At 35.1% G+C, this 25,919-nt stretch overlaps 1 protein-coding gene across 1 annotated transcript; it reads right to left on the reverse strand.

Moving 5' to 3' along the window:
• Positions 1 to 3,168: 3,168 nt before the first annotated feature.
• On the reverse strand, positions 3,169 to 25,919 carry LOC136027558 (ADP-ribose pyrophosphatase, mitochondrial-like). The gene is made up of 6 exons (XM_065704926.1): positions 25,787 to 25,919; positions 20,990 to 21,111; positions 17,310 to 17,405; positions 12,128 to 12,326; positions 8,081 to 8,224; positions 3,169 to 3,831 (listed from the first exon to the last, which is right to left on the reverse strand). Exons 1-6 carry the CDS (start codon positions 25,877 to 25,879, stop codon positions 3,604 to 3,606), a joined length of 882 nt encoding a protein of 293 aa, XP_065560998.1. The 5' UTR covers positions 25,880 to 25,919; the 3' UTR covers positions 3,169 to 3,603.

A 25,919-nucleotide genomic window follows, 5' to 3' on the forward strand; every position in this document is an offset into this window, starting at 1 on the left:
TAAATTCTTTTTGCACTGTAACTAATTCTTCCTGACGAAATGAATCTTCCTTCACATCGAAGGTGTCACAAACTTTTTCATTTTGCTCTAAATCTTTTCTTGTAACTCTATCCCGGATTAACACATTCTCAAAATGATTTGCCCACCTTTATTTAGCTCTTTCCCTATCACTAATTGTGGCCCCGTTCCTATCTTTAACCAGGACAAGTCCAGATCATCTACTCCCTATCAATTTATTGGCATGCAAGTAAAATATTTTACTATTATGCTGCCCGGCCGTATCTTCCAGATCCTCGGCAGTTTTATCCATCGCCTCCACTTCACACATCCTTAGTTTACATTTTAATTATTTTTCCGTTTTCTTTACATTCCTCTTATTTTCATACAGTCTATCACTATGATAATTCCTGTACAAGTCCCTCCTCTTTATTACACATAAGGCATTTTCACAAATATTTCTAGCTGCATTTCTAACTTTCTTCTAATTTCTAATTCTATTTCTAATTTCTAACTTCCTAAGACACCATCAGCTGCTGTTCAAATTGTTTTCCTAAAATATTCCATCCATCTTCTATATTGTTAAACTTTAAACTCTCAAGTTTAGTATTCAACCATTCCTAGAAAGTTTCTCTCGCATTCTCATTTTAGAGTCTACCAACGTCATGGCTTCCTGGAAGCTACTTACCCATACGAGTTTATGCTATATATTAACCCAAGATACTACTATTTCTTGATCTTTACTTTTAACATCAATAACATCACTCATATATACCCTAGTATCTTGTACTGATCCTGTGAGTCTTTGGTTTGCAATAACGTAATTATTTAGGTTAGTTGTCTTGCCATCGTGCTCATCTTTTAAGACCAAATTCTGTATTGGTTATAACTAGATTGTTTCACCTACAAAATTGCATCCTGTAGCAGGGCCCAACCGATATGAGGTTCAGTGTCATTATTGGTTATCAAAAAAAAAAAAACATCAATGGAGTATTTTTTCTATGGAGCAACCTTCACCATCAAGAAGATCTGTCACCATTTACATCACAGCTGGGTTGGTAGGAAAATCCTTCGACATTTTTGCGGGGGATTTTTATATACGGGGGGGGGGGGCTTCTGGGGAAATTTTTCAAGTGGAGAAGCTTTTTTGGACCAATTATCTTCAATTCTTCTAAAAAATTCCATTTATTTGTCTTCCTTCCTATTTGCATGCACAATTTTACATATGGAGAGAATGTTACGGCGGAATTGTCCAGGGGATCTTTTTAGCAGGGATCCAATTTTCTGGCAAGATTTTCCCTTTAAAAAATGGGGTTAGCGTCCAATAGGATGTTGTAAGGTGACGACTCCCTCATTATCGAGAAGAAATGTTTCTGGTGTTTATTTTACTTCAACACTGGTACCCCCCTTCTTCCCGCCTCAGCACTAACAATAAAGGCGTAAACTGAATGTATATGTTAAAACTAAGAAGAATTTGACAAGTCTAGTTTTTACTATTAAGTTTTCATCTGAAGGCTCAGAGGCTTAGAAAATTAGGCCATTGAAACGTTCTCTTTTTGGTATCTTACTAAACGTTACTTTTGGTATCTTACTATATCCCTGCATTATGAAGCAAATCACTTCAGATAAAGGATTAAAATAAACACTAGAAACTTTTTTGTGCAATAAGAAGGGAGATGTTACCTTGCAGCACTCGTGTGAACAATACGTACATTTTACCATGGAAAAATTTTGTTAGACAATTTGGTCCCCGTTGAAAGAAATTTTTTCCTAAGACTTTTCTACCGACAGAAAATTCCCCTAAATAATTTTCCCTCTACCTGCAGAAAAAACCGCGAAAAATGTTTCTTATGTTTCTCAATAGCAAATATACCCAGTAAGCAATGAGTAGATTAAAAAACTTAAAAAGGTAACCAAACTTCTATAATGGGGTTCTCTGATCGTTTTGTAATTAGGGAGGGAGCGATATAAATAAAAAGGGTGCATTTCATTTCCAAAACTGCCGAGCTCTCATTGAAGCTTCAGATAAATGCATAATTAGTTCTAAGGGAAAGACGAGGGGAGGTAAAAATTAATGTATAGCCTCCAAGGACCGTAACCAAGAGGGTAACCTTTTGTTCAAGAGAATTCTTTTCCGCAAAATTGTTTTTTAATTAATATAGAAACACGTCGATCCTTGGGCTAGTTGCTCGTTCATTATTTCTGTAGATTATTTCATCGTTTTCTAGGCCTAGTTTCTAGTGCTTGCCTTTCTATAGGCCCAGTCAAACATATATTAATAGGTATGAAACAACAAATGCTCGAATTTGAGCTTGTTACGATTATACCTATTACGAAAAAAAAAGTAAGCAAATAAAGACACCGTGAGACCAAAAAAATTAAACTTTCCATTTTCGCAGTTAGCGGCTTGTAATTTTTATCGAAGGGTTCTTGGGCCTGCAGAATGTGATGGTTCAATTCTAATGAAGATCGAATCCCTTTTGCGATTCTTATCCCCATTTTCCAAATCAAATACATATACTTATGCTAATAATTCTTAATGGTTCGGGTTAAATTAACTAGAATTTGATTATTTGGAATTGCTGGACTTGAATTTTTTTAAAAACCGGAATCTTAGAAGGAATTTAAAAATATGCGAGGTAAAAAATACCCCATCACCCCTCACTCAACCAGGAGGGATTTTTCAGTCTCAGTGCAAAATAAGCAACTCCAGGCCACAGACTGACTCAGTACAAAAGATATGGCTCATGAACAATTATTTCCTAAATGCTCGTATGAACACCTGTCAATCTCTTACGTCTTATAAGTGTCTTCATTCTTTTTTTTAGCTGTGAATGTTACAAGAAACAACAAAAGGTAAGCATTGCTCATGCACTTCAGCTATGCATAGACGAAAATGTTTTTAGGAAGCTGGCAATGCTGGCTGGCGTTTACAAATAGCGAAACGAATACGAAAAAGTATATCATTCAAAAGAAAAGAGAAAACACAACTATTCGATGCCAAATTCACCTATACAGTAAATCTTTTAGAGCAACCAGTTTCAATGTTGAAAAACTGTAAAACTACATTGCTCTTGCTCATGAAAATTGCTTGCCTTATGGACGCTAGAAGTCCTAAAGATGTCACGCTTAAATCCTCTAGACGTTAAATTTAAGATTTAAGGGCAGCACTAAACAAATCCAAAACTATTTATTATGGCTTCAACTTAAACCTTTCAAACATTACTATTACAACAAATCTTCAACTAGAAGCTACTGTCCACTAGAGGCATCAATTCATAAAATTTAGGGGTGAGAGGAGGGGTAAAAATTGTTGTTTATTTTCAAAAATAAAGATTCAAAAAAGTTATTCTTCGAAATCGAGTAGTCGGGGGGGAGTATATTGTTTAATTTTTTCCAAAGAATAGGCCAAATAAGTTTTTTTCCAAATTCAGGAGGAAGACAATAAAGTCTAAGGAGGAAATTACACCCTTACCCCCCCCCCCCCCCCAATTAGTGCCTCTACTTTCAACAGACAAAAAAGAGAAAAAAACAATGACAAAGGCTTAAAAAAACAATCAAACAAAGCATACATGATGTGCAAGGCTTAAAATTCACACAAATCATTCACCAAGACGCGTCACGGAGTTTCACAACTTTTTCAATAATGCTTGAGTGACTTGCATATAGTTTCAAATCACGATTAATATCCACCCATCGTACATTTATTGCATCATCACCTGCTTTCAGTTCAAGAAGGGTCAAGTCACCATTGTCGTCATGAAAATTTACAGCAACTGTTTCCATCCAGGAATTGTCAGTATTTCTTGGGTCATCTACATATCCGCGGTAAACCTACAGGAAAATTTAACAAGATTAGGGCGAAACGTTTGAAACAAGAAAGTTAAAAAATACTTTTTGGATATTTTTAGGTTATTTACATCTAGGACGTTTTGATCACTATGATGGATTGGTCTGTACATATCCAGTGTTCTCCAAGATGTTGCCTGGACGTTTCAGTCACCTACACTTGGGATGCGCGGAATACTTGGATTTCTTTGTCATCTAAATATCCAGAGCAAATCTAAGAGGGGTGTGGATAAGATTAGAATAAAATATTTGGAAACAGATCTTAAGAACTATGTTCGCTAGACAGTGTCCATCTAGATGTTTCTCTAGATATTCGGTAATCTCCACGAAAAAGGTTGTGTCTCCATATAAATGTTAAACAAGACATGATAACATCAAGACAAAATCAGTAAACAACTTTTGATTCTGAGATATACAGTTCTGTATATGTATATGGATATATATATATATAGATTCTGTATATGGAAAACTTTTATATGTGGAAAAAACACCTAATGTATAGAAGCGTTTTTTTTTGCTTTGTACTATTTTCCGAAAGAATTTTGATAGCATGAGATTTTCACAATAAATCAGTAAGATTTTTTCGTCAGAAATTTACTATACATTCATTAATAAGCTGACATAGACGTGAGAATGCAATGCTTCGAACAACAGAAACCAATAACCTGGGTCCAATACATTGGATCAATACTCTTGAAGTGCCAAACATGCAACAAGAAAAATTACGGGAGCCGGCGTTTACCCCCACGGAAAATAACCTCCCTCTTCGGAATACCTCCTTGGGAAATACCTACCCTCCGCCGCTGGTTGGTCTCCAACCACTTTTGTCTTATAAAAAAGGACTAACTCTCAATTTCTAGCGTAATGAGCACCCTCTCTAAAAATTTTCTGCGATCATGAATGAGGGGCTTTTGTAGCCCCCTCCCAAGTCCTGGATATCGCCCCGAGGATTATATATCAATTTCAACATCTTTCCTCCCCACGTCTCTCCCTTAGAAATTTTGTATTTATCTGAAGGCTCAATGAGAGTTGGGATGTTATAGCATAAAAACGCACCCTTTGAGGCATCTCACTCCCTCCCTTAGTACAAACAATCAGAGAATCTCTTTGTAGAGGTTTAAAGCCCTTATATGCAAATGTTTGAAATCATGAAACAACAGGGAATTCACCTAAGACAGTGAAATTCGTTAAGACATTAAAAATATTCCATGTAGGGGTGGGACTGCCCCTTCCTCAACCCAACTTCCGCCTCATGGCCTTAAAAACTTTGGAGGATGATCAGTCGATCAGAAATTGAGAATTGCAGTCCTTTTTTTAAAGTGATTTGAGACCCACAAGTCGCGGGGATATTTTCCAGGGGGCTAAACCTCTAACCTCAAAAATTACATGAGGAGCAATCCTAGTTGAGGGAAAGCAGTTTTATCGCTAGTACAGGTGCTGAGTAGTCTCCATAGCCACACAGAAAATATTTCAGCTTGCCACCGCCGCAAAGGCTTCGGTGCACCGGCACACCGTGAAACATTTCTAGCACCGAATTTCTTTTTTTCATTACTGAGAGGCAAATATAAGGCAAAATCCACTATTCAAAGGCACATGCAAAAATTTTGGATTTCCCTCAAAACGTTTTTGAATTTACTCGTCTACTATAGACTTTAGAATACTTGTTTCTGTTCTCTTCACTACAATTTAACAATTTCTAATTAAAACGAGTTTCGATTACCCCTGATATTCATCGAATACCTTCTTTATAAACGTTTTCTTCTTTTGGTTGAACAAATATGTGTAAACTCTTCACCGAAATTCTAAGGTTAATAGCATTCAACCGGCCGGCCCGCACTATATATAACATCGGCTAACGAGCTAAGTCGCACTTTACTCAAAACTTTTATTACCTTACTCCTAGGTAAGAGGATTCAATTGTGAAGCAATGAAAAACAATAAGTCACTGTAGCGTAAAGAGTGATGTGTTGGGATGCATCAACCCCCTTATTACGTAGATGAACTATTGATTATTTAAGGTCTAGTGTTATTCTCTACGTCAACACATTTTTTTATATTTGATTTCCATTCAATTTTAATAACATATTCATTTTAATCCACCTTTAGCTTTTACACCAAAGATTAACTTTTGTATTTACAATGCTTTGGAACTAAAAAAAAAGAAAAAAAAAAGAAAAACACTTGTCCTCTTAATATTTTTTAAAAGGGGACCTTAAATTCCAACATCATCATTTTTATCCTGTTCTGCATCCTCAGAAATTTAGTATCAAAAGCTCTAGATACGTCTAAACCAGCAAAATATAATACCTCACTATTTTCTTGAGCATTTAGAAGTAAATTAGCAATCAAATGGTGAGCACGGTCCTGCTCTTCTCCTTTCTTGAGCCAAATTAGTTATCAGTGTTCGTCAGATATCTCATCAATAATTAGTAACTCAAAAACTTTGCACAAAACCGGTGACACCATAATTGGCCTGAAAGAAGAACATTCGTCCGAGGGCTTTCCTCTTTTTAATACCGGGGTTATTACTTCAGTACTGAACAAATCAGGAACTATACAGCAACAGAATATCATCTGAAAGAGTAAGGTCAGATGCTCAATCAGGAGAGGGAACCCATATCTTAGATGCTTTGCACAGAGGTCATCAACACCACGAGAAGTTTTCTTTTGTAGCTTGGAAATGCACTCAGTAACCCCAGATCGAGTAACAATAAAACTGGTCTCATCAATTGAATGGCCTAAGCAACCATCAACCTCCCTTTCATAGTGATTTGACACTGGTACTGGTCACTGGTAATTTTGGAATTATCTTATAGGCTTTTGAATTATCTCTTGAGATAAAAAACTCCAATCAATTGACGGCATGCCATTACGTCTGCTACCGCCGAATTTTATTCCAGCACGGCTTCGGGGATTAGGTCTGGGGATTTAGTACCGATTGTCATTGACGGGGCGATTCTCCCCTCTGTTTTGAGGGGTCACTATCACCTGCTTAATTAAGGTCTCAAGCTGGTATGAGGGGTTCTCGGGATGGAAGAAAAGAATGTAGAAAACAAAGAATCAGTCAAGGAAGATCCTTCTATAAAAAAAAAGAGACAGATAAACCCCAACTCAAAATACAACACTAGAGGATGTACTAATAGCTCCGTGGTGTTTTATGGAGGCAATGGGCATTCATGGCTTTAGTATTGACTTTGTCATTCCCATTTGTAACACTAGTGATAGTAACGATGTTTGAACTTTTCTTCTAAAACACAATGCGTGAAAACACTAAATATATGCTGGTCTGATCTTTGGGGGTAGGGTTATTATTTTGGGGGGTAGGCCCATATTTTCAAATTTTTCCCGAGGTGTACACCACATCCATTTTGAGATGAAGAATCCTCCCTTCTCTGTGCATTTGGTCGGTCAGTGAAAAAGATATACAAAGTACGTGCATAAATTTCGACACAAAGCACTAGATTTTACTGTAGATTCAGTGATTTGTACAAACATCAAAATCTTTCGGTAAAATCCCTTTCTCTTTCCAAAAAATATTTTGGTAGTAACGTATTTGGTCACAGCTAGGAGATAAGCCATAGAGGCAAATATGAGGCATTGTCATAAATGCAATTTATGGTTCTATGATTCTATATACAGACGTAAACCGCATAATTCTCCTAGATCAATCATATTTTTAACTGCCCTCTGCTAAAAGCTAGTATCCGCACAAAAATACGATTCGCAGTTGAGGATGGACCTTCCATTTCCTAGTAATGTGAGTCCAATAACACAGATTTCTTTCTATCATCTATAGTTTCTAAGACATGAAATATCACCTACAGAGGGTAAAAAGAAATTTTAACGGTATTCTACAGCCGAGACCAGTTTTTTAAAGTATACAGACATACCAGTTTTCGGACATACTAGTTTATAGGTTTTATAAAAATCAAACAGATATACCAGCTTTCCATAGCCACAAAAAGTTTTCCAAAGTGTACAGCCATACTAGAATGACACAAATGTATATAAACGACTTTCTGATGAGTTTAAAATACTTATACCCTCCCCCTGAAAGAAAATCTGGATACGCCCTGACATTCATCTATTAGTCCCATTGAAAAAAAAACAAAAAACAAAAACAAAAGAAAACATGTTTTTCTTCAAAACTTGAAAAGTGTAGCTAATTGGTTTTTGAAGAGGAAATCCAATTAGATACAGCTAATAAACAATCATATCTAAAATTCGGATTTACCTCATCGCCATGTTTAAACAAGAGTTCAATTTTCTTTTTGAGGTCATCTTTATCACTTTCAGCGAGCATCAACGAATTCAAAGCTTCTTCCATAAATTCTCGCTTCAATGTTTCACTTACAACTTCTCCTGGATCAACCATCCCCTGTAAATTTCATATACGTTAATTATATTATTTGCATTATGAGAAGGATATAATACAAATGTACAACTTAAAATCTAGCTTCGTATACAACACAAAATAGAAAGCAAATGAAAACAGGATCGGAGTTTCGTTTTCTCTCGAAAAGAACTCGAATTTGAACGGATTGAGGAATTGTTTTTATGTAAAAATAAAAATAAAATTAATTACGTACAAATCGTTGTACGTAAATGTGCCATACCTAGTTTCAATTTGCTGAAACTTCTTTTCACCATTGCTAAAGGTGGTGAAACTACCATATTTCACTGATAAACTTACCAGAGTCCGGAATATATATTTAACTGTATAAATTTGACGGAATAGGGTCTCAAGGATTATGGGATTAATGAATTAATGGGTTTCGACCTCAGTAGTGGCCGAAAGCTCTAACGTAAATTCCCTGGAAATTCCGAGTGAAAAGCTTAAAAGAATTTTACAAAATAATGGCTTAAAGGTAGCTTTAAGAGGTAGTAATACTTTGGCTAGTTTTTTTAAATTCTGGAAAGGATCGAACTTCCGTAGAGCAACAATTAGCTATATAAAATAAAGTGCAAAAGAAAACAGATTGAATGTAGATATAGGTGAAAACATCCCCGCAAATGGATGCGGTCTTACTAAAGAGAATGGATACAAATCGGGGATTTACTATAGAGAATGGAACAGAGATCCCCATCCAACATGAAGTTTTCATCTTTCATCCCTCTATCAACAGAAATAAAAAAATTTGTGTTTGAAGTAAAATATATTTGAAATAATGTAAAACATATTATTTGCAATATGAGAAGAATATAATACAAATGTACAACTTAAAATCTAGCTTCGTATACAACACAAAATAGAAAGTAAAGGAAAACAAGATCGGAGTTTCGTTTTCTCTCGAAAAGAACTCGAATTTGAACTGATAAAAATTAGGTAAAAGTATCGAATACTTGGAAATATACGTTTCAGCAGGCTAGGATAAATATTGCAACAACAAACTTTTACCCAAGAAATAATGGCAGACAAATGACCACCGAGGTCATGCACCAAAGTCCTTCTTTTCCAAAGATAAAAACAGTGTTTAAGTAGAATGTAACAATGTTCATCATTGCATGCATTGCATCATTAAATCATATTACTCCCAAAAATTGATGCACTTACTTTTCTGTAAAAGATAGCCCTCCTCCCCACCTTATCCATGTCGAAATCCCAAACCCAATTATCATAGCTATCGTTTTCATTTTTGACATGTTTTGACTCTCGCTGTCCAGGTTGAAAATATGTTTTCAGGGAGGCAGTCGAGATAAAAGCACATACAATGAAAGGTTGCTCTCAATAGAGAGATTGGAGACACTGGAAAAGTCCCATTTATGATGAAATTATTAATTCTGATCGTTTTCACATGCATCCACAAAATTACATTGTGCAATCAACTGGAATCTCTGACAATAATATACCTGGAAAGCGATTAGCCTTTAAGAGTGCTTTACGTAAGATGAAATTGTGAAATGCTGTTTAGACTTGTGTTTTTATTCAGTTACCCTATCACCGTTGCTAAGAAAGGGTCATCCTATTTTAGTTTTGTGTTTTGTTTTAAGTTTTTTTAAAATTTTTATCAGTATTATTTGTACTGAGGACGGTCAAGTGGAAGTCTTGACCGAAATATTTGCATAATTTTTCAACCTTTTCACTGGCTGTTTATTGTCCTCGTTTTCTTCCTTTATTTATGATTTTATGTTTTATTGTGTCTTTGCTCTCTATTTTCACGCTGCTGTTCTTCTAACCACATGTGTATTTGTTCTTCATTTTCATTTTTGACTCGCTCACATGCTCGGTGTCGCATGTCTTCTAACTGCATGTGTCTTTGCTCTTCATTTTTATTTTTGACACGCCGACGCTTCTCTTTTAACCGCGCGTGTCTTTGATCTTAATCTAATTTTTGACACGCTGTAATTGTGGTTTTCGCATATCTTCTAACCACCCGTATCTTTGCTCTTCATTTTCATTTTTGACACGTTTTTGGATTTTGATTACTTTAGACAATCTAGCAATGGCCTTTGCTTTAGCTGCCCGTAATGGTGTTGTCGCAATTGATGGTCCAGGTTGTCAATCTTCACATCTTATCACGTTTCATTATTCAAGTGTTGGTTTCAAAGAATCATCATTTATAGTAACTGCACCTGCAAATTTTCGTTTTTGGGCCTTCCAACAGACATTATATGTATTAAATAAATAATTGAAGCGTTGGAAACTCAACAATGTTATTCATGCTATGTATGACACCATATAAGAAAATACTTATATGATTTCATAAGAAATGCTTATACGATGTACTAACATAGTACATGACGTCTATATTTTATAATATATAAAAACCAAAATTAAGGGTCTTAAAGAATTTTATCCAACTTCTGAAATATATAGATCATTTTTTTATGCAACAATATTCCAAGATACCAATTTTCCCGAAAATATCGAGCCCTTTTCGAGAAAAAATACATACATAAGCAAATACACAATTATTGCTTACTTAATATATATATATATATATATATATATATATATATATATATATATATATATATATATATATATATATATATATATATATATATATATATATATATATCAAACAGTTTGGGGTAACGAACTGTAGTAAGGAGCGACCCGGCTCAATAAAAACCGAAACTCTAACAAATGGAATTTTGTTACCAATAATTACATCCGCATTTTAATGCTGATTTTAAATATATAACTTTCATCAAGATCAGTTACACCCATCAAAAGTTACGAGCCTGAGGAAATTTGCCTCATTTTAGAAAATAGGGGGAAACACCCCCTAAAAGTCATACAATCTTAACGAAAATCACACCATCAGATTCAACGTACCAGAGAACCTTATTGTAGAAGTTTCAAGCTCCTATCTACAAAAATGTGGAATTTCGCATTTTTTGTCAGAAGACAGATCACGAATGCGTGTTTATTTGTTTTTTTTTTGTTTTTTTTTTTCCCAGTGGTGATCGTATCGACTGAGTGGTCCTAAAACGACGCGAGAGGGCTCATTATAACGGAAATTAAAAGTTCTAGTGTGCTTTTTAAGTGACCATAAAAATTGGAGGGCACCTAGGCCCCCTCCCACGCTCATTTTTTCCAAAAAGTCACCGGATGAAAATTCTGAGATAGCTATTTTATTCACCATAGTCGAAAAACCTAATAACTATTACTTTAAGGACGACTTACTCCCCCGCAGTCCCCGTGGGAGGGGCTGCAATTTACAAACTTTGACCTCTGTTTACATATAGTAATGGTTACTGGGAAGTGTACAGACCTTTTCAGGGGGATGTTTTTGGTTTAGGGGGGAGAGTTGAGGGTTAGAAGTAGAGTTTCAGAAATCGTGGGTTGTAGGATACCTACAAATGCTAGAAAGCATACACCGTAGAATACACTGAAACGACTTTTCTAAAGACAAAGAAGTAGGAATTAAGGAAAAAAGGCTACCGCAAATTAGAATCTACTTGACAATTATACTTATCTAAAATGAGCATGATTATGTTTTTCATAAACATATTACGAAAAAATGAGCTATTTTAAAACTCGCAACTCCGAGCTTTGACTGATATCCCGATTTCGACTTCACTTTCTTATTTCATCCTCGACTTACAGAGGAGTCTTGACCATAATTACATTTTTAAAGCGCGATTTTGCAGCATAAAAAGCTTACACCAAGTAGAACCCATTCACCAGTATCCGCTCTTTGCGTAGCGACAAACCCGCATTCAATTTTTGTTTCTTATTTCGACCTCATACCACTGAATTCAATCTCAATTTGAAGAGCCTTTAGTCGAAGTCCGTTTTTACAGCAAGATTTTGTCAACATAAACAACTTACACCAGGCAGAGCCCATTCACCAGTATCTCCTCTTTGTATAGCGACAAACTGAAGTATTCTTTTCCTTGTAGTTTCGTCCATTTTAATATCACCGCCATCTGTGCATGCCCATCTTGTAACAACAGGATCTGCAGCATGGTTTGGACCCCATTTTCCCAGGACACCACGGCCTTGTATACCAGTCCTTCCAATCGGATTTCTATTAAAAAAAAGAAACATTTAATATACCCCAGCTGGATTTTACCCCCTCCCCTCCTCCGACAATAAAGACATGGCTGATATTTCAGTTTTCGGAATTAAAGTCCTTGTTTAAGTGGAATTACAGACAAGATGAAGAAAAGCAGAGTCTCCCTACAGGAATTCTTCACATTTCTTGAGAAATAACAAAAGATTCACATAAAAGAAATATGGCATACAAGAATTCAACATCGTTCTGGTAGAATTCCCATTTATCACATTACTAATGGCACCTATAAGAATGTTTTGCTTTTATATTTGCGATATATATTTGTTTTCCTTATTAATTTGGTCTTTGATTTTCATTAGAGCTGGGTGAAATAAACAATTTTAAAAAAGCTTTCGCAAATGTGGAATTTTTTACACTGCCAGGCAATCAATAATCTATTCGAAGTTTCTGCAAGTGATGAAAAATATCGCACAATGCAAAAATTTAAATTTAGTTTATGATTTTACTGAATCACATAAAGCAACTTCTTGAATCTTGCGAGACAAATAAAATCTACGACAGTTTAGCTAGGGTCCCAGCCCTTTCCGACCCCGTTTTTCAAGATACCTCTGAGTTGAGTTCTGCATCTAATAATATTTTTTTGCCCAAAGTTTATCCCCCTCAAAATTTCACCATTTAGAGCCAATAACATTTTTTTTTTTACTTTTTTCTTCGTACTTAAGTTCTTAAAGGGGACTGAAAGCAAATGCATGAAGTTTACTGTTGGTTTCATTATGACAGTGTTTTCAAACGTGTAGTACATTGACCCCCAGGGATACGTGAAGAATTTGGTTGGGATATGCACTGCACTAGAGTTTGGTGAGGATATGCACCTTCACAATGTAAGGAACAGGCTATTGGACGAGGAACAGTATCTCAGGTTAAAATTAACATCAAAATAAACGGAACTGTAACGATCTGTGATCTCGCCAACAATTATACCCTTCTCAGTGAATAAATTATATGTTATATAATATAGCTTTGATTTATAATTTATTAGCCTATATTATATTTTATTATGAATAATTGTACTTCTCTTTTATTACTATTTTGTGTATATGTTACCGTGAAAGACTGAAATCTGGTGAATTTCGACATTCACTGGCGAAAGTCCGAAATAAAAATATTTAACAAATATTTTGAATATACACCGAGCAACTACGTGTTTGTTGACCAGTCAGCTTTGTCAGTCTTACGTAAGGTTTGTTGGTGACAAGTTAGGTCAGATTATAAATCTCAGAAATGGGTTAAAAATTAGGTTGGAATCTCAGAAATACAAATTTCAGAAATACTCAACATTCATCATTAGTCCATGGTGAATGCCAACAAACACAGAGTCACTCGGTATATGTCCCAAATATTTGTTAAATATCCTTATTTTGGACTTTCACCGGTGAGTGTCGACATCCACTGGATTTCGGTCTTTCACGGTGACATATATGCCAAACAAAACAATATTGTGATTTTTATTAATACACATCCATTTTACAGGAGGGACACTCTCTACTACGAAAACCATTCAAAGGGGTAAACATGTGTTGAAAGTTCGGAGAACAGTGCGATTCAATACGGCCTTAAGTTTTTATCTTAAAATCCTTGTATCGCTGATTAATTTCTGCCAATTTTTTACTTTTTAGCTTGTTGTGATATGTTTACCAGTTTTTTTTCATTTTCTACCTTTCAGAGGTTAAAATTGTAAGCTTTACAGAGATACTAATACACATCTTTACGGCACTACTTGTTGTTCAAAAACTCAGTTTGAAGTAACAGTTCCTTTTCTTCAGGTCTTTGAATAAAATAAATACTAGTACTTTAATCATCAAGCTGCATCTAAGATACTATAAGTCAAATAAGTGAATGTTGGCTTATTACTACTTTGATTGATAACGCATAAACCAATATATCCCCTTAAAGGAGTACAATATACTTAATATATATACAAGTACATATATTAAGGCTTTTTATCAGTGTATAATGTTTATTTTCACAAATTCATCATATTGCCGTGTTCACAAAAAATTCACATAGCTAATTAATAAAGAACTCTTGTTACTTAACTTGATTCATAGACTGTACATTTACTAAATGTTCAAGGTAAACTATACCGTATGCTATACCTAAGTGACTCTTGTTACTTGATTCATAGACTGTACATTTATTATGATTTATGATTTTTTTTTGTCTATTTTTCCTTGCTTTTTAGGGGAATCCATTGATAAGATATTTGTTTTGTAGTTTCGAGGATGGCCACACAAGCAATAAGGGTTTTTGGCAAATTTTTCTTTTTTTGTATTTTTTGTGTTTTTTTTTAATAAAAATTATCTCTCTCAAACTAAATCTTTACGGTGAACTATACCGTATACTATACCTTATAGTATATACCGTATGCTATACCTATACCTTTGAACTGATTTAGAATCATCATTTGAAGAAATGAGTTTAGAAACTGGGATATGAGACTAGATGGCCAAACCGCAAATTTTGGAACAGCAAAATTTATAAGCTAAGGCCACAACGCGACAAAATCCAAAGTCTCAATCCATAAGTGAGATCCTGGATTATCGAGCGTGATTGTTGAGTTCCAAATCCGATGTAATCAATAAAACGGTAAATTTATAATCCAAGTTCTGATTTTGCAATCGGATTCATCAGCAGAAAAGGCTTAAGGGTTGTCGTGGTTTTATTATTTGTTTTGAAAGAGTCCAAATTTCATTAAAAAACTTCAATGATTGGATGGTATTTGAATACATTAGCTTCGTGGCATATTGTTTTTTTTATTTTGATTAATTTTTAGTTTAAGTTATCCGTAAACAAAGTTATTTTATTTCCGTTATCTTAAGTAATTTTACGTAATTGAGTAAAGCTTTTCAAAGTGTTTTTCTAAGAAAAAAACTAAAATAGTGCAACAGCCAACGTAATTTCTTTCCTATAAAAAATTTATTTTACTTCATTTCCTGCCAATAGATTATATATCCTTGTTTTACGGTGTGCGTTTAATTTAACCCAATGCAATCCAAAACCCATTCAACTTACCGTGTTCAAAGGGTTGAACTGAATTAAGGTTAAGTTGAGTGAGCGTTGAGCTGCTATGGGACTAAAAATCTTTCTTTGATGAGTAATTATCAACTATCGTGTTAATTATTTTATGGGTGTAGTTTTTTTCATAAACCAATCATATCATTCCTTAAGTGTAGGCTATGCCACAAAGGGAAATAAAACAAATAACTCCGCCCATTAAAAATATGATAGGTTACTGTGTGAAATTTATAGCCAGTAAAAAGAAGAAAGAGTTAAATTCCACCAGATTGTTCACCTCTATGCGATTTTAAGCCAGTGAAAAGAACAGCAAGATTTTGAGTTACAAGATTTTCTACGAGTAACTCTCTATTTCTCGGGGTTTAATGGTGTATAAAATTGTAAAAATGACAATCAAGGAGGCACACTCGTGCCTCTATAAAGAGGCGACACACGACAATGTTAAGCGATCTTCGGTTCCAGTGGTCGCAGACGGATGGGGAGGGATGCATTTCGTAGCCCGAGCTCCAACTAAGAAACCTGCAAAATTTCATCCCCCTCCAACTTTTTCTTCATGGGGAAAATCTGGCCGAAAATTCGACCTGTCAACCCAAGCCCCCCTTTAACGTTGTCCGATCGGGCTGAAATTCACAAGTTAAGGTCCCCTAGGGCCCAGGAGCTTATCCGCGAAATTTCAGCTTGATCCGATAACTCCTTCCCTGTTTTCCAGAAACCACGCATAGCCACTTAAAATTCATTTACTTTTTTTTTCTAGACGCCTACAGGTCACATCCGACATCGGATCTGGGTGTACGAAGACTCATTCGATGCGGAATTCTCCGAGTAAGTGCCCATGAAAGTTTCGTAGGAAAATCTTAACCCCCCGAAAGTTTCGACCCTCCAACCCCCCCCCCCCCACCCCTTTTAACGTTGTCCGATCGGGCTGAAATTCACAAGTTAAGGTCCCCTACGGCCCAGGAGCTTATCCGCGAAATTTCAGCTTGATCCGATAACTCCTTCCCTGTTTTCCAGAAACCACCCATTAGCTATTTAATTAACGGATTTCTCTCCATAAGAGCCCATGTTAATTTGAAATTTTTAAAAGCTATTGAGAAGTTATATTTACACACATGCAAGTTATTAGCTCAGTTGGTAGAGCGTGAGACTTTTAATCCTCGGGTCAAGGGTTCAAGTCCCTTACGGGCGGTTTTTTTTCACAACATCAAAAAAAATTTTGATAACACCTGGACAGCTTATCATTTGAGAGATAACAGAATATTAGCTTCTTATGAGCAAAAGAAACATTTCGGTCATTCTATCTATTTTTTTTTTCTATTTTATACAATGATTTAAAAGCGGGGGGGGGGGGGGGCGGCAGCCACCCAAGTTCCTCTCCTAATTCCTGTACGAGGAGTACAGGAATTATTAAATTACATCCACCATGGATTGTAGAAAAACGTACAGAAATAATATGAAAAAAACTTCGTTTTCTTAAAGAGTTAAAGAGGCTGCGTCCCAAAGTCGAACCTTAAAACGTACAGGAATTAGAAGAGGCAGTTGGGGGGCTGCCGCCCCCCAAACCCCCAGCTTTTAAAGACTCTTTTGTACAGGTTGTTTTTGTGGGGGGACTTCATTGTTACTAATTACTAGTTTCGGCGCAATGGTTCTCCTGTCCTCTTGTGTTTAACATTTTTCGAAGTTATTCCATTATTCATTCATTTCAATGTTTTGTTAATTAAAAGAGGGCCTTTCCCAAGCCAAGAGCGGGGGGTTAGCAAAAAAACAAAAAATCTGTACAAAAGAGTCTTTAAAATCTGGGGGTTTGGGGGGCGGCAGCCCCCCAACTGCCTCTTCTAATTCCTGTACGTTTTAAGGTTCGACTTTGGGACGCAGCCTCTTTAACTCTTTAAGAAAACGAAGTTTTTTTCATATTATACTTACAATGGGCGGCCGCTCACAACTTGATAATACCCAATAAAGCTTCGGCGATCCACATTTCCATCCTTCTCATTCCACCGTGGTGCAAAAGACTTGTCACTGTAAGCAAAGAAAAGAAAGTCATTAGTTTTCAAAACATGAATTTTACTTGTCGTTTCCATAAATTGCAATATGTAATTGAAAGTGAATAGAATATTTTAGAAGAAGCAGGGAACGATGAAGCCTTTTGCATTTTAACACAAATATGTAGAAAAAAGAATGGTTAGCTCAACAAAACTTGAAGAGCAATCTTACTCTCACAATATTCTAGGAATACTGGTTCAACAAAAATTTTCTCTAAAAAGCAAACAAATAAATAAAAATCTGTGACAATCCGTGTCTTAATATTTCACAATTTTTTTACCTGGTGTTTTTGCATTAAATACTAAATCAAGCATACCAGAAAAATTTACAAAAATTATTTGTTGTATTTTTCTCGTGGATGAACTTCTGTTAAATCCCAACATTCTCTTGAGCAGGATTTTACATCTTTTTTTTTATATCAACTAGCTCGATAATGCCTTATTTCCTCTTGAAGGCCAACATTAACTTCACTTGAGCTGAAATCTTCCTTTTCTTTTTGGGAGTATTTTCCTTAATTTTTATTCTTTTTTCTTTCTTGTCTAATATTATCTTTTTTACTTCTTCGGAAAAGCGTCATGAACTTCAATGGGGAGAAATATTTCTTTATGGAGTTTCCCTTCAGTTTTTTTTTGTTGGGGTGGGGTATTCCTTCACATATTAATCTTTTTTAGGCAGAGTGCTGGATCCCGTCACTAGCACAGATAAAACTTGCAGAGATTAGACATTCTGGACTAAATTTATAATGACACACTAGATATAACATAGAAAAAAGAGAAAAGATAAAGTAGAGACAGCTTTAAACTTTCTGTTTAAAACAAACTTTTATTCCCTTTCAAAAAGAAATAAGTTTTTGTACATATTTGTTATTAAATTTCCTGATCCTGAAACATGATTGATTTCACTGTTGTCAGATGCTACTCAAAACGTTGGACAACTTACTCTTTCATTTCTTTTATTATTATTATTAAATGAATGCTTTTTTGATCCTGAAGCAGTTTTTCCGTAATTCTCGCATTTCTAGATTTATATAGACAGGTAGGTAATTTATTAGCACACCAATGACCTTGCTTTGGCTCTCAGATCTATTGAATTTGATAGTGAAGCTATGTATCATTTCTCGTATTTTTGATTGCACCTCTTTCGCAGACAGCTTAATTTTTGACAAAAAATTATACCATCAGTCTCTTAATTTTTCCGTGACGATTATATTTTAATCTCTATCTTTTATTCTATATTCTATACTATATATACTATATAGTATATACTATATTATATACTATATTCTTTTTATCAAAGTGCCGGCTAAAATAATAGCTTGTGGAAAAGGCTACTTTTCCTTCTTTTTCTATGCAGTGCGGTATATGACTTTCAGCTTAGGCTATTAGATTTGAACTAGCGGTTTGAAACAACGGATGCTACCCGAGCAAAGCCATAAGTGACGGAATTAAGAAAAAAAAGCGCCACGCAAGTTCTGTTTTAAACGATTTGGTATCTTCAAAAACCATAATTTTTTACTTTTAGTTCACTTCTGTCAAACATTGGAATTTGTTTTTAATGATTATTTTTTTTTTTAGTACCGGCATTTTTGAGGTAAAAATCCATATAAAACTGCGGCATTGTTTTCTTATCCTGTGCGTTTTTTTTTTTTTTTTTTTTTTTTTTTTTTTATCAAGTCTTCCTTTATAAGCAGAAAAATAGTCTTAGCAAGAGTAAGGCACATATACAAAAAATTCCTACCCTCGATAAATCATAATAAATATTAGCTGCATTTTTGTCACCAGTGACTAGCAGTCACTGGGTAGTCAAAAACTCCTGGGCTTCTGGTCATCCATTATAGGCAAGCCTGTCCACAAACGAACTGTCCTACATGAACTGACAATCCTTTGCAAGTTGATTAGTGAGCTCAACAGACTAGTCATCAACTAGTAACCCAAGCCAGCATCGCCAGCTTTCCTTCACCTGACCCTGCTCACCGGGTCTTCAGCCATCGCAAATATAGATTGACGTAGCCTCACTCCACTCGTTTCACTCAGGACCGTCAGCAGTTAATCTAATCGGCCATCGCATGCTGATATATTTAGGAATTGATTAAAGGCACGAAATAGATGCTAAAACTGCCTCAACCTTTAAAATATTTTACAAAGTCGTCAAAATAAGATTAAATATCACGAAGCCATAGACTATGCTGGAAAGCCTCTACAAGAAATGAACAAAAAATTATAGATTAAGAAACAATTAGTTATCAACCAAAACATAAAAAGTTATACAGGGCCGAATGGGGGAAACATTTGCTGATCTATCGCTACTGATAAACAGAAAATTTTTCCAAGCGAGGAACACCAAGCAACGTTACTATATGCATTCAATCTAAAGCCTTTCACACAGAAAGGCTTCTAAAGTCAGATAAAAAAAACAGTACTATCACTACTACTACTACTAATAGCTCACTGCATCACCAAGCCGCCTGAGGGCAGCACAGCTACACACGCTCCTTCTCCATCCTAATCTATTCAAAGCCTCCCTCTTTACACCCTCCGAGGAAGTTCCCATTTCCCTTAATTCTTTCTTTATGACATCTTCGATTGCTTCGAATACTACTACCACTACTACTACTAACAGCTCATCGCTTTACCAAGCCGCCCGAGGCCAACACAGCTACGCACACTCCTCCTCCATCCTAATCTATTCAAAGCCTCTCTCTTTACACCCAGGAAGTTCCCATTTCCCTTAAATCTTTCTTTACGACATCCTTGATTGCTTTCAATACTTTTCTGAACAGAAATGTCAACCATTCATTTTTACCAATTCATAAAAAAGAAACTTTTAGTTATTTTCGTCATAATTTTACTGGTCGGAGCCTACATTGAAGTAGGTAACTAGCACTTGCGTTTTCAGTGAAGGTCATACTCTTGTTCTTTAATATTGAATATTAATTATAACTTGATATTTAATATACCTTATATTTGATGCTTAACAACTAAATATAACTTAAACTTTAATATTTAGTTATAAATGCTTTGAAAGAGACACTTTATCCTACTACTCAAAAAACGTTTCAAGCCCACTGCAAGACCAAAAGAACGAAACCGTAAAATACAAAATCTCATAGCGGTCAGAAAATTTGTAAACGACCGAAAATGTGTCAAAGATTACAAACAACAGTACATTTATTAATTATTATAGTCTATTTTGCTTTCTAACAAAAAGGAAGATACACCTACTACACAAAAAACATGTAGTTTCCCAAACATGTAGTTTACCTAGTTTCCCAGGTGCAACTAGATGTACATCCCGATCAGCACCAACGCTGGGCTATAATCTAAAGTATAGGTGTCTTTAACGGTTTTAAGCTAGGAGTTAACGAATATTTCACTCGGGTCCTAACCAAAGAGCGAGGCAAATATTTGATTATAAGAAGAAGACGTTTTTCTTTCATGAGGTGAAGTTGAATCCAGCAGTCTAGAGGTAAATTTGCCTCTTGTCAGAACCAGGGTTAAGAACCTAACACTAGAACAAGTCTTGAGTAGCAGATTCTCTTACTTATGAAGTGAAAAGCTTACCCACTGTCTTTGTCAGCCCATGGTTTATTAAAGAGAGATTCCGACGTGTAATCAGGTGGATTGTAATCCTTTAATGGGTTTTCCCATGAAATCTGATCAGGCTCTAAATGGAATCGCTGGACCTATAAAAAGAATACAAATTGATATGTTGCCAAAATGGTAAAACCTTCAAGAAACATGTGTCGTCCCAATTCAAATCCTCCAATTTACACGAAAAATTAAAATAAACACGTCCTAAAAGCGTCTAAATAAAATCCTCTTAATGTGAGGAATATCTGTGAACCATTTTATGTTATGTCGAAATCAGAATCATATAAAGATTTTTAGTCTGCATGATTAGATGTCAGGCACATCTATTGGAGAGGGGGGAGGCAGTTACTTCATCCCTCATACTTCCCTCCTAAATTTTAATAAATCCCGTATTTGGTATTTCCATTGAAAAATCCTATTTTTGTTACCTCCATTGAGAAAATCGACAAAACAACAAACACCCCCTCCCTCCAATAGGCTTTAAAAAACACACTTTGCACCCCTCCTGGAGTTCTGCAAATTGATGTGACTGTGTAGCGCACCAATGAGGGTCATGGAGTGCAATTCCCTCGCCGCCTTTCTGTTTTATTGGTACATACAGGCATGAAAAGTCTATGTCAACACTTGAGCATTCCAAGATTTGTTGGGTAGTAGTCCTCAATGGCCAAATATTACAGATGGAAAACAAATCACATTAGTCTACAGTTTGAATTTTAATGAAATTTAGGTTTACAGAAAGTATCCTACGCATAGAAATGAAATTTCTATGCGTTGGCATGAAGCATCCAACCCTAACACTACACCAAAGGAATTTATTTATGACCTGTTGTAAATATAAACGACAAACGGAACGCAACCTAAATAGAGACAGGCGGAAAATGACAGATAAAACACACAAAAAAAGAAATCCATAACACACTACATACAGTCATACAAACACATATACAGTCACGACAATAACGGAATTCCCAATGGATAAAAATCCCAGAAAAACGTTACGTTTACTGTTTTAAAAAAGGACACATCGTGTTTGTTGATTTGGTTATTGTATGCTTCAATGCATCTGCCGACGGCAGCATTAATGTCTATGATGCCCTGGCTCAAGTCGCCACAACTACAACTACTTCTACCGCCGCAGTTTCTATTAATGTTATCTTAAACTAACTACTCTAACCACAACTGCTTCTACAACTAATATTTAGACTAGAGCTAAGAAGGGCAGCCCTACTCCTTCCAAGGCTGCTACAATCAGAATTAGTAAGTAAGACGGCACTAGACCCTTAAGGTCCAAACCGGCGGTGCTGATCTCCGTTTCATGGCTCTTCAGCCAGGAAGTGCAATGGGGGGTTGGGGGCCAACCATCCTGTGCTTTCACACACCCTTCCTGCTTACCTTCCCCAGATTTCTCCAGGTACCCATTTAGAGCTGGGTCGACTCTGGCTGAGATTACAGTCACACCACTGACCCCCGTCCCAAACTAAATAACTGGTCATAACTGGGATTGAACCCGTGGCCCTTGGACACAGAATTCCCACGCCAGCGCGCCAACCACTCAGCCAGGACGGTACTATCAGAATTGTTCTACCATGAACACCCCTACTACTTCTACCACCATCTCAACCACGACACTCCCAATACAACTGTTCCTACAGCAAGTATTCCTTTCAAGACTGTTACTCCTCGGATAGCTACTTCTTCTACAAATAGCCCTGCCAGAACTACTTTCACAACGGGTACTTGCTCATTTTTGGAATACTTTAGGTATATACTAACAAAAATAGGAGTTATAAGCTGAAATTACTATTATTAATACTAGCAGAATCTACTAAAAGTAAAAAATAAAACTATATTGAGATAAAAAAACAATCCACAAAAAGTAAAGAGTGAAATAAACCTTTAAATGGCCACAAACTACCTTATATCAAATGTTAAACTTAAACGAACAGAAATAACAACGAATAAATAGATCTTCAGTGCAAAGCCCCACGGAGCGTTGCTGCATCCGTGATCCATGGGTCACAGCATGTGTCATAACTATATCTCCCGAGTAATAAATATGTATGCTACCGTGTCATGCTTGCAGATGCATCCCGATTACTATGACTTATTGTTTGTAAGGTCAACGTGCACCTTAAAATTTCAAGTGTAAACTCAAATGTGGCTGTGACCCATCTCTGTGACTCATGGGTCACAATTGCGGAGCAACACAAAATGCTATATCTCGTAGGTAATAAATATGTATACTCCCCTATAAAGTTTGCCGATGCTTTAAGATTATTGTAATTTTTATTTGTAAGGTCAACGTGTAATTGAAACATTTGAAACAAGTTTTGTGTGTACAACCTGTATCAAGACTGTGTACTATTTACCCCGGTCAATTAACATCCATGAAACGGCACATAGTGTAAAATTTTATATTTTAGTACGTGGCTCATATCAGATATAGAAGGGCGCATGTCTTCTTGTTTACTTGTATGTCATTAAACGTCAAAAATATAACAAACATCAAAATCGAAAATTTTCGAAAATAAATGAAATTCAAACCTCTTATTGGAAATCAGGATTTACGGTATTATTTCCCGAAATTTATGAAGAATGCAGAAATTTTGCTTAGGTTTTGAAGAGATAGTTTGATATTCTATCAGCATCCAAAGTTATTTGATTTCTAAAAAAATTCGCTTCGAAGCTAGCGCTTCTTATTTCAAAAATATATAGGAAATTTGCAAACTTAAAACTTTAAAACAGAAAAAGTCCCTGGAGAAATTTTAATTTAGGAAAAACACCGTCAGCTCCAGTCCTATATCAAGATCCGGGCGGAGGAAAAATTCTACCTTCTCTGGGAAAACAGTTGCCTCTAGGATATCAAAAACGAGAAAAAATTCGGACGTTATTTCTAAGTGAACAAAGCAATTTTGTATATGGGTTGAGTACTTTTCGTAGAATTATTTGACTGAAATACAACAGGAAGCAAATCAAAGACTTCAGAAACCTAGAAAACCAAAAAAACTAGGATTTGGCATTTGAAATTGACTTTTCCAAAATTATTTCAAAGAAATCTATAAAACATACGGCATTTTGTTATCCAGGACTCACTCTGAGATATAATTTAATGTTCTGCAAGAGTAGGACATAAAATTGTTCTGAAAACGTTTAGTGTTTTGTTTTCGCGCCATGCGTAAAATGAGGAAAAAAGAATTTTTTTCATTTTTCTTTTTCTCGAAAACGAAGTGAAATTTTTACAAACTTTAATAGAATTTTCTGCCCTATTTCACAATTCCATACCCAGAAAAATTTCAACTTTGGATATCTTATAACTCCTGAACTACAGACCACAGATCACGGGAGAATAAAAGGTGCAAATCATGCTGCTCTGCAACACAATGGATATAAACTGAGGTGCATTGATTACTCAATTAATTTTCTATACATTTGGGAGGAAAAAAGCAAAAAAACAAAATAACAAAAGAAAAGGAAGAAATCTGACGTTTAGTGCTACATTAGATTAGAAAAAAAGTAACATTAATAAAAGTCACAACACATTTGGTCATTTTTATGTTAAAATAGATTCTTTTTTTAGGGGAAGGGGCATAAAATATCCCAGCAGCTCATAGGACCAAAAAAATTCCTTTACTCCACCAACATTCAGCACAATTTTTCTGTTATACGGATATTTGTTACTTGTAACGTATAAATGTTATTCACTGTTTTAAAGTTACAAAATTACAAATATTAGACTAAACATACAACATGGGCATTCTAAAACAAAAACAGCATGAAGCCTAGATGTTTTACATATGAATTTTAGTTTCCATCACAATTTATTTTAAAGGATATCTGAGCTTGTTGATTACAAATCAGGTGCTAATGTTGCAAAAAAGTGCGTGATCACCATGGTCTTATCAGTTAACTGATGTCGTTATCTGGATAACGATAAATTCTGATCAAGATAAACTAATTAGTTTTGTTTACCCATTTTCATTGTTCAACCTGGCAACACTGACGTAAATGTGACATTTCCCAAAAAATACACCCTAATTTCAAAACAATCAAAAGATTTTTTTTTTTGTATGAATAGAATACATACTTTTCAATATCCATAGTACTTAATTTTTTTTTCAAATTTAGCTGATGAAATTATTCAACTTTAGTTACTTCAATCATTCCTAATACATTGAATTCATTATTATTGAATTATAGTTTTTATTGAAATGCATGTCATATTGAATTTTAAATAGTAACTACTATCCTAAACATACTAGCACAAATCATTACATAGTGTAACACTGTCTAGCGAAACAAGCTGCTTTCATACTATAACAGATAAGAATAATTTAGTTAAATAGGTGAAACTGTAATGATAAATTAACAAAACACAAAATCGCAAAGAAAAGAAGAACGAGGACAATTAACAGCCAGTGAAAAAATTTTCACAGTGAAAGAATTTTCACTGGCAGTTAATTGTCCTCGTTCTTCTTTTTTTTTCGCGATTTAGCGTTTTGTCATAATTAGCCAGTGTGGTCTCAGAAATTATTTAATGATAAATTAACCATTATTATTAATGTGTCTTTATTTTTAATAAGTCTTTATATTAGTAACTAATATAGTTATAGTACTATCTATCACTGTCTCATCAGATCGATTAGAAAAGTCCTCGAAAATAACCAATGTATGGACTTTCTTACCAGATCAAGAAATAAAAGTACTATAAACTTCATTTACGAATTAAAATTTTGTTGAGATTTTTTAGATATATTAAATTGTACTTAACTTGCTTCTAGGATAAAGTTGATTTACACACTTCTCATGATTCATCTTTAACATTTTCTTGAACATGAGCCAAATATAAACACAAAAGAACATACAAATTATTAGTTCGTAGTAAATGTAGATGCTGTTGCTA

Source organism: Artemia franciscana, chromosome 5 (genome assembly GCF_032884065.1).
Source record: "Artemia franciscana chromosome 5, ASM3288406v1, whole genome shotgun sequence".
Lineage (NCBI taxonomy): Eukaryota > Metazoa > Arthropoda > Branchiopoda > Anostraca > Artemiidae > Artemia > Artemia franciscana.

Excerpts from the sequence above, each read along its gene's own strand:
- LOC136027558 (XM_065704926.1), bottom strand. The coding sequence starts at position 25,879 with ATGTTCTTTTGTGTTTATATTTGGCTCATGTTCAAGAAAATGTTAAAG. Across the intron at positions 21,112-25,786 it reads AACTTTATCCTAGAAGCAAG|GTCCAGCGATTCCATTTAGA; the intron begins TTAAGTACAATT and ends TTCTTTTTATAG. Across the intron at positions 17,406-20,989 it reads TGGGCTGACAAAGACAGTGG|TGACAAGTCTTTTGCACCAC; the intron begins GTAAGCTTTTCA and ends CTTTGCTTACAG.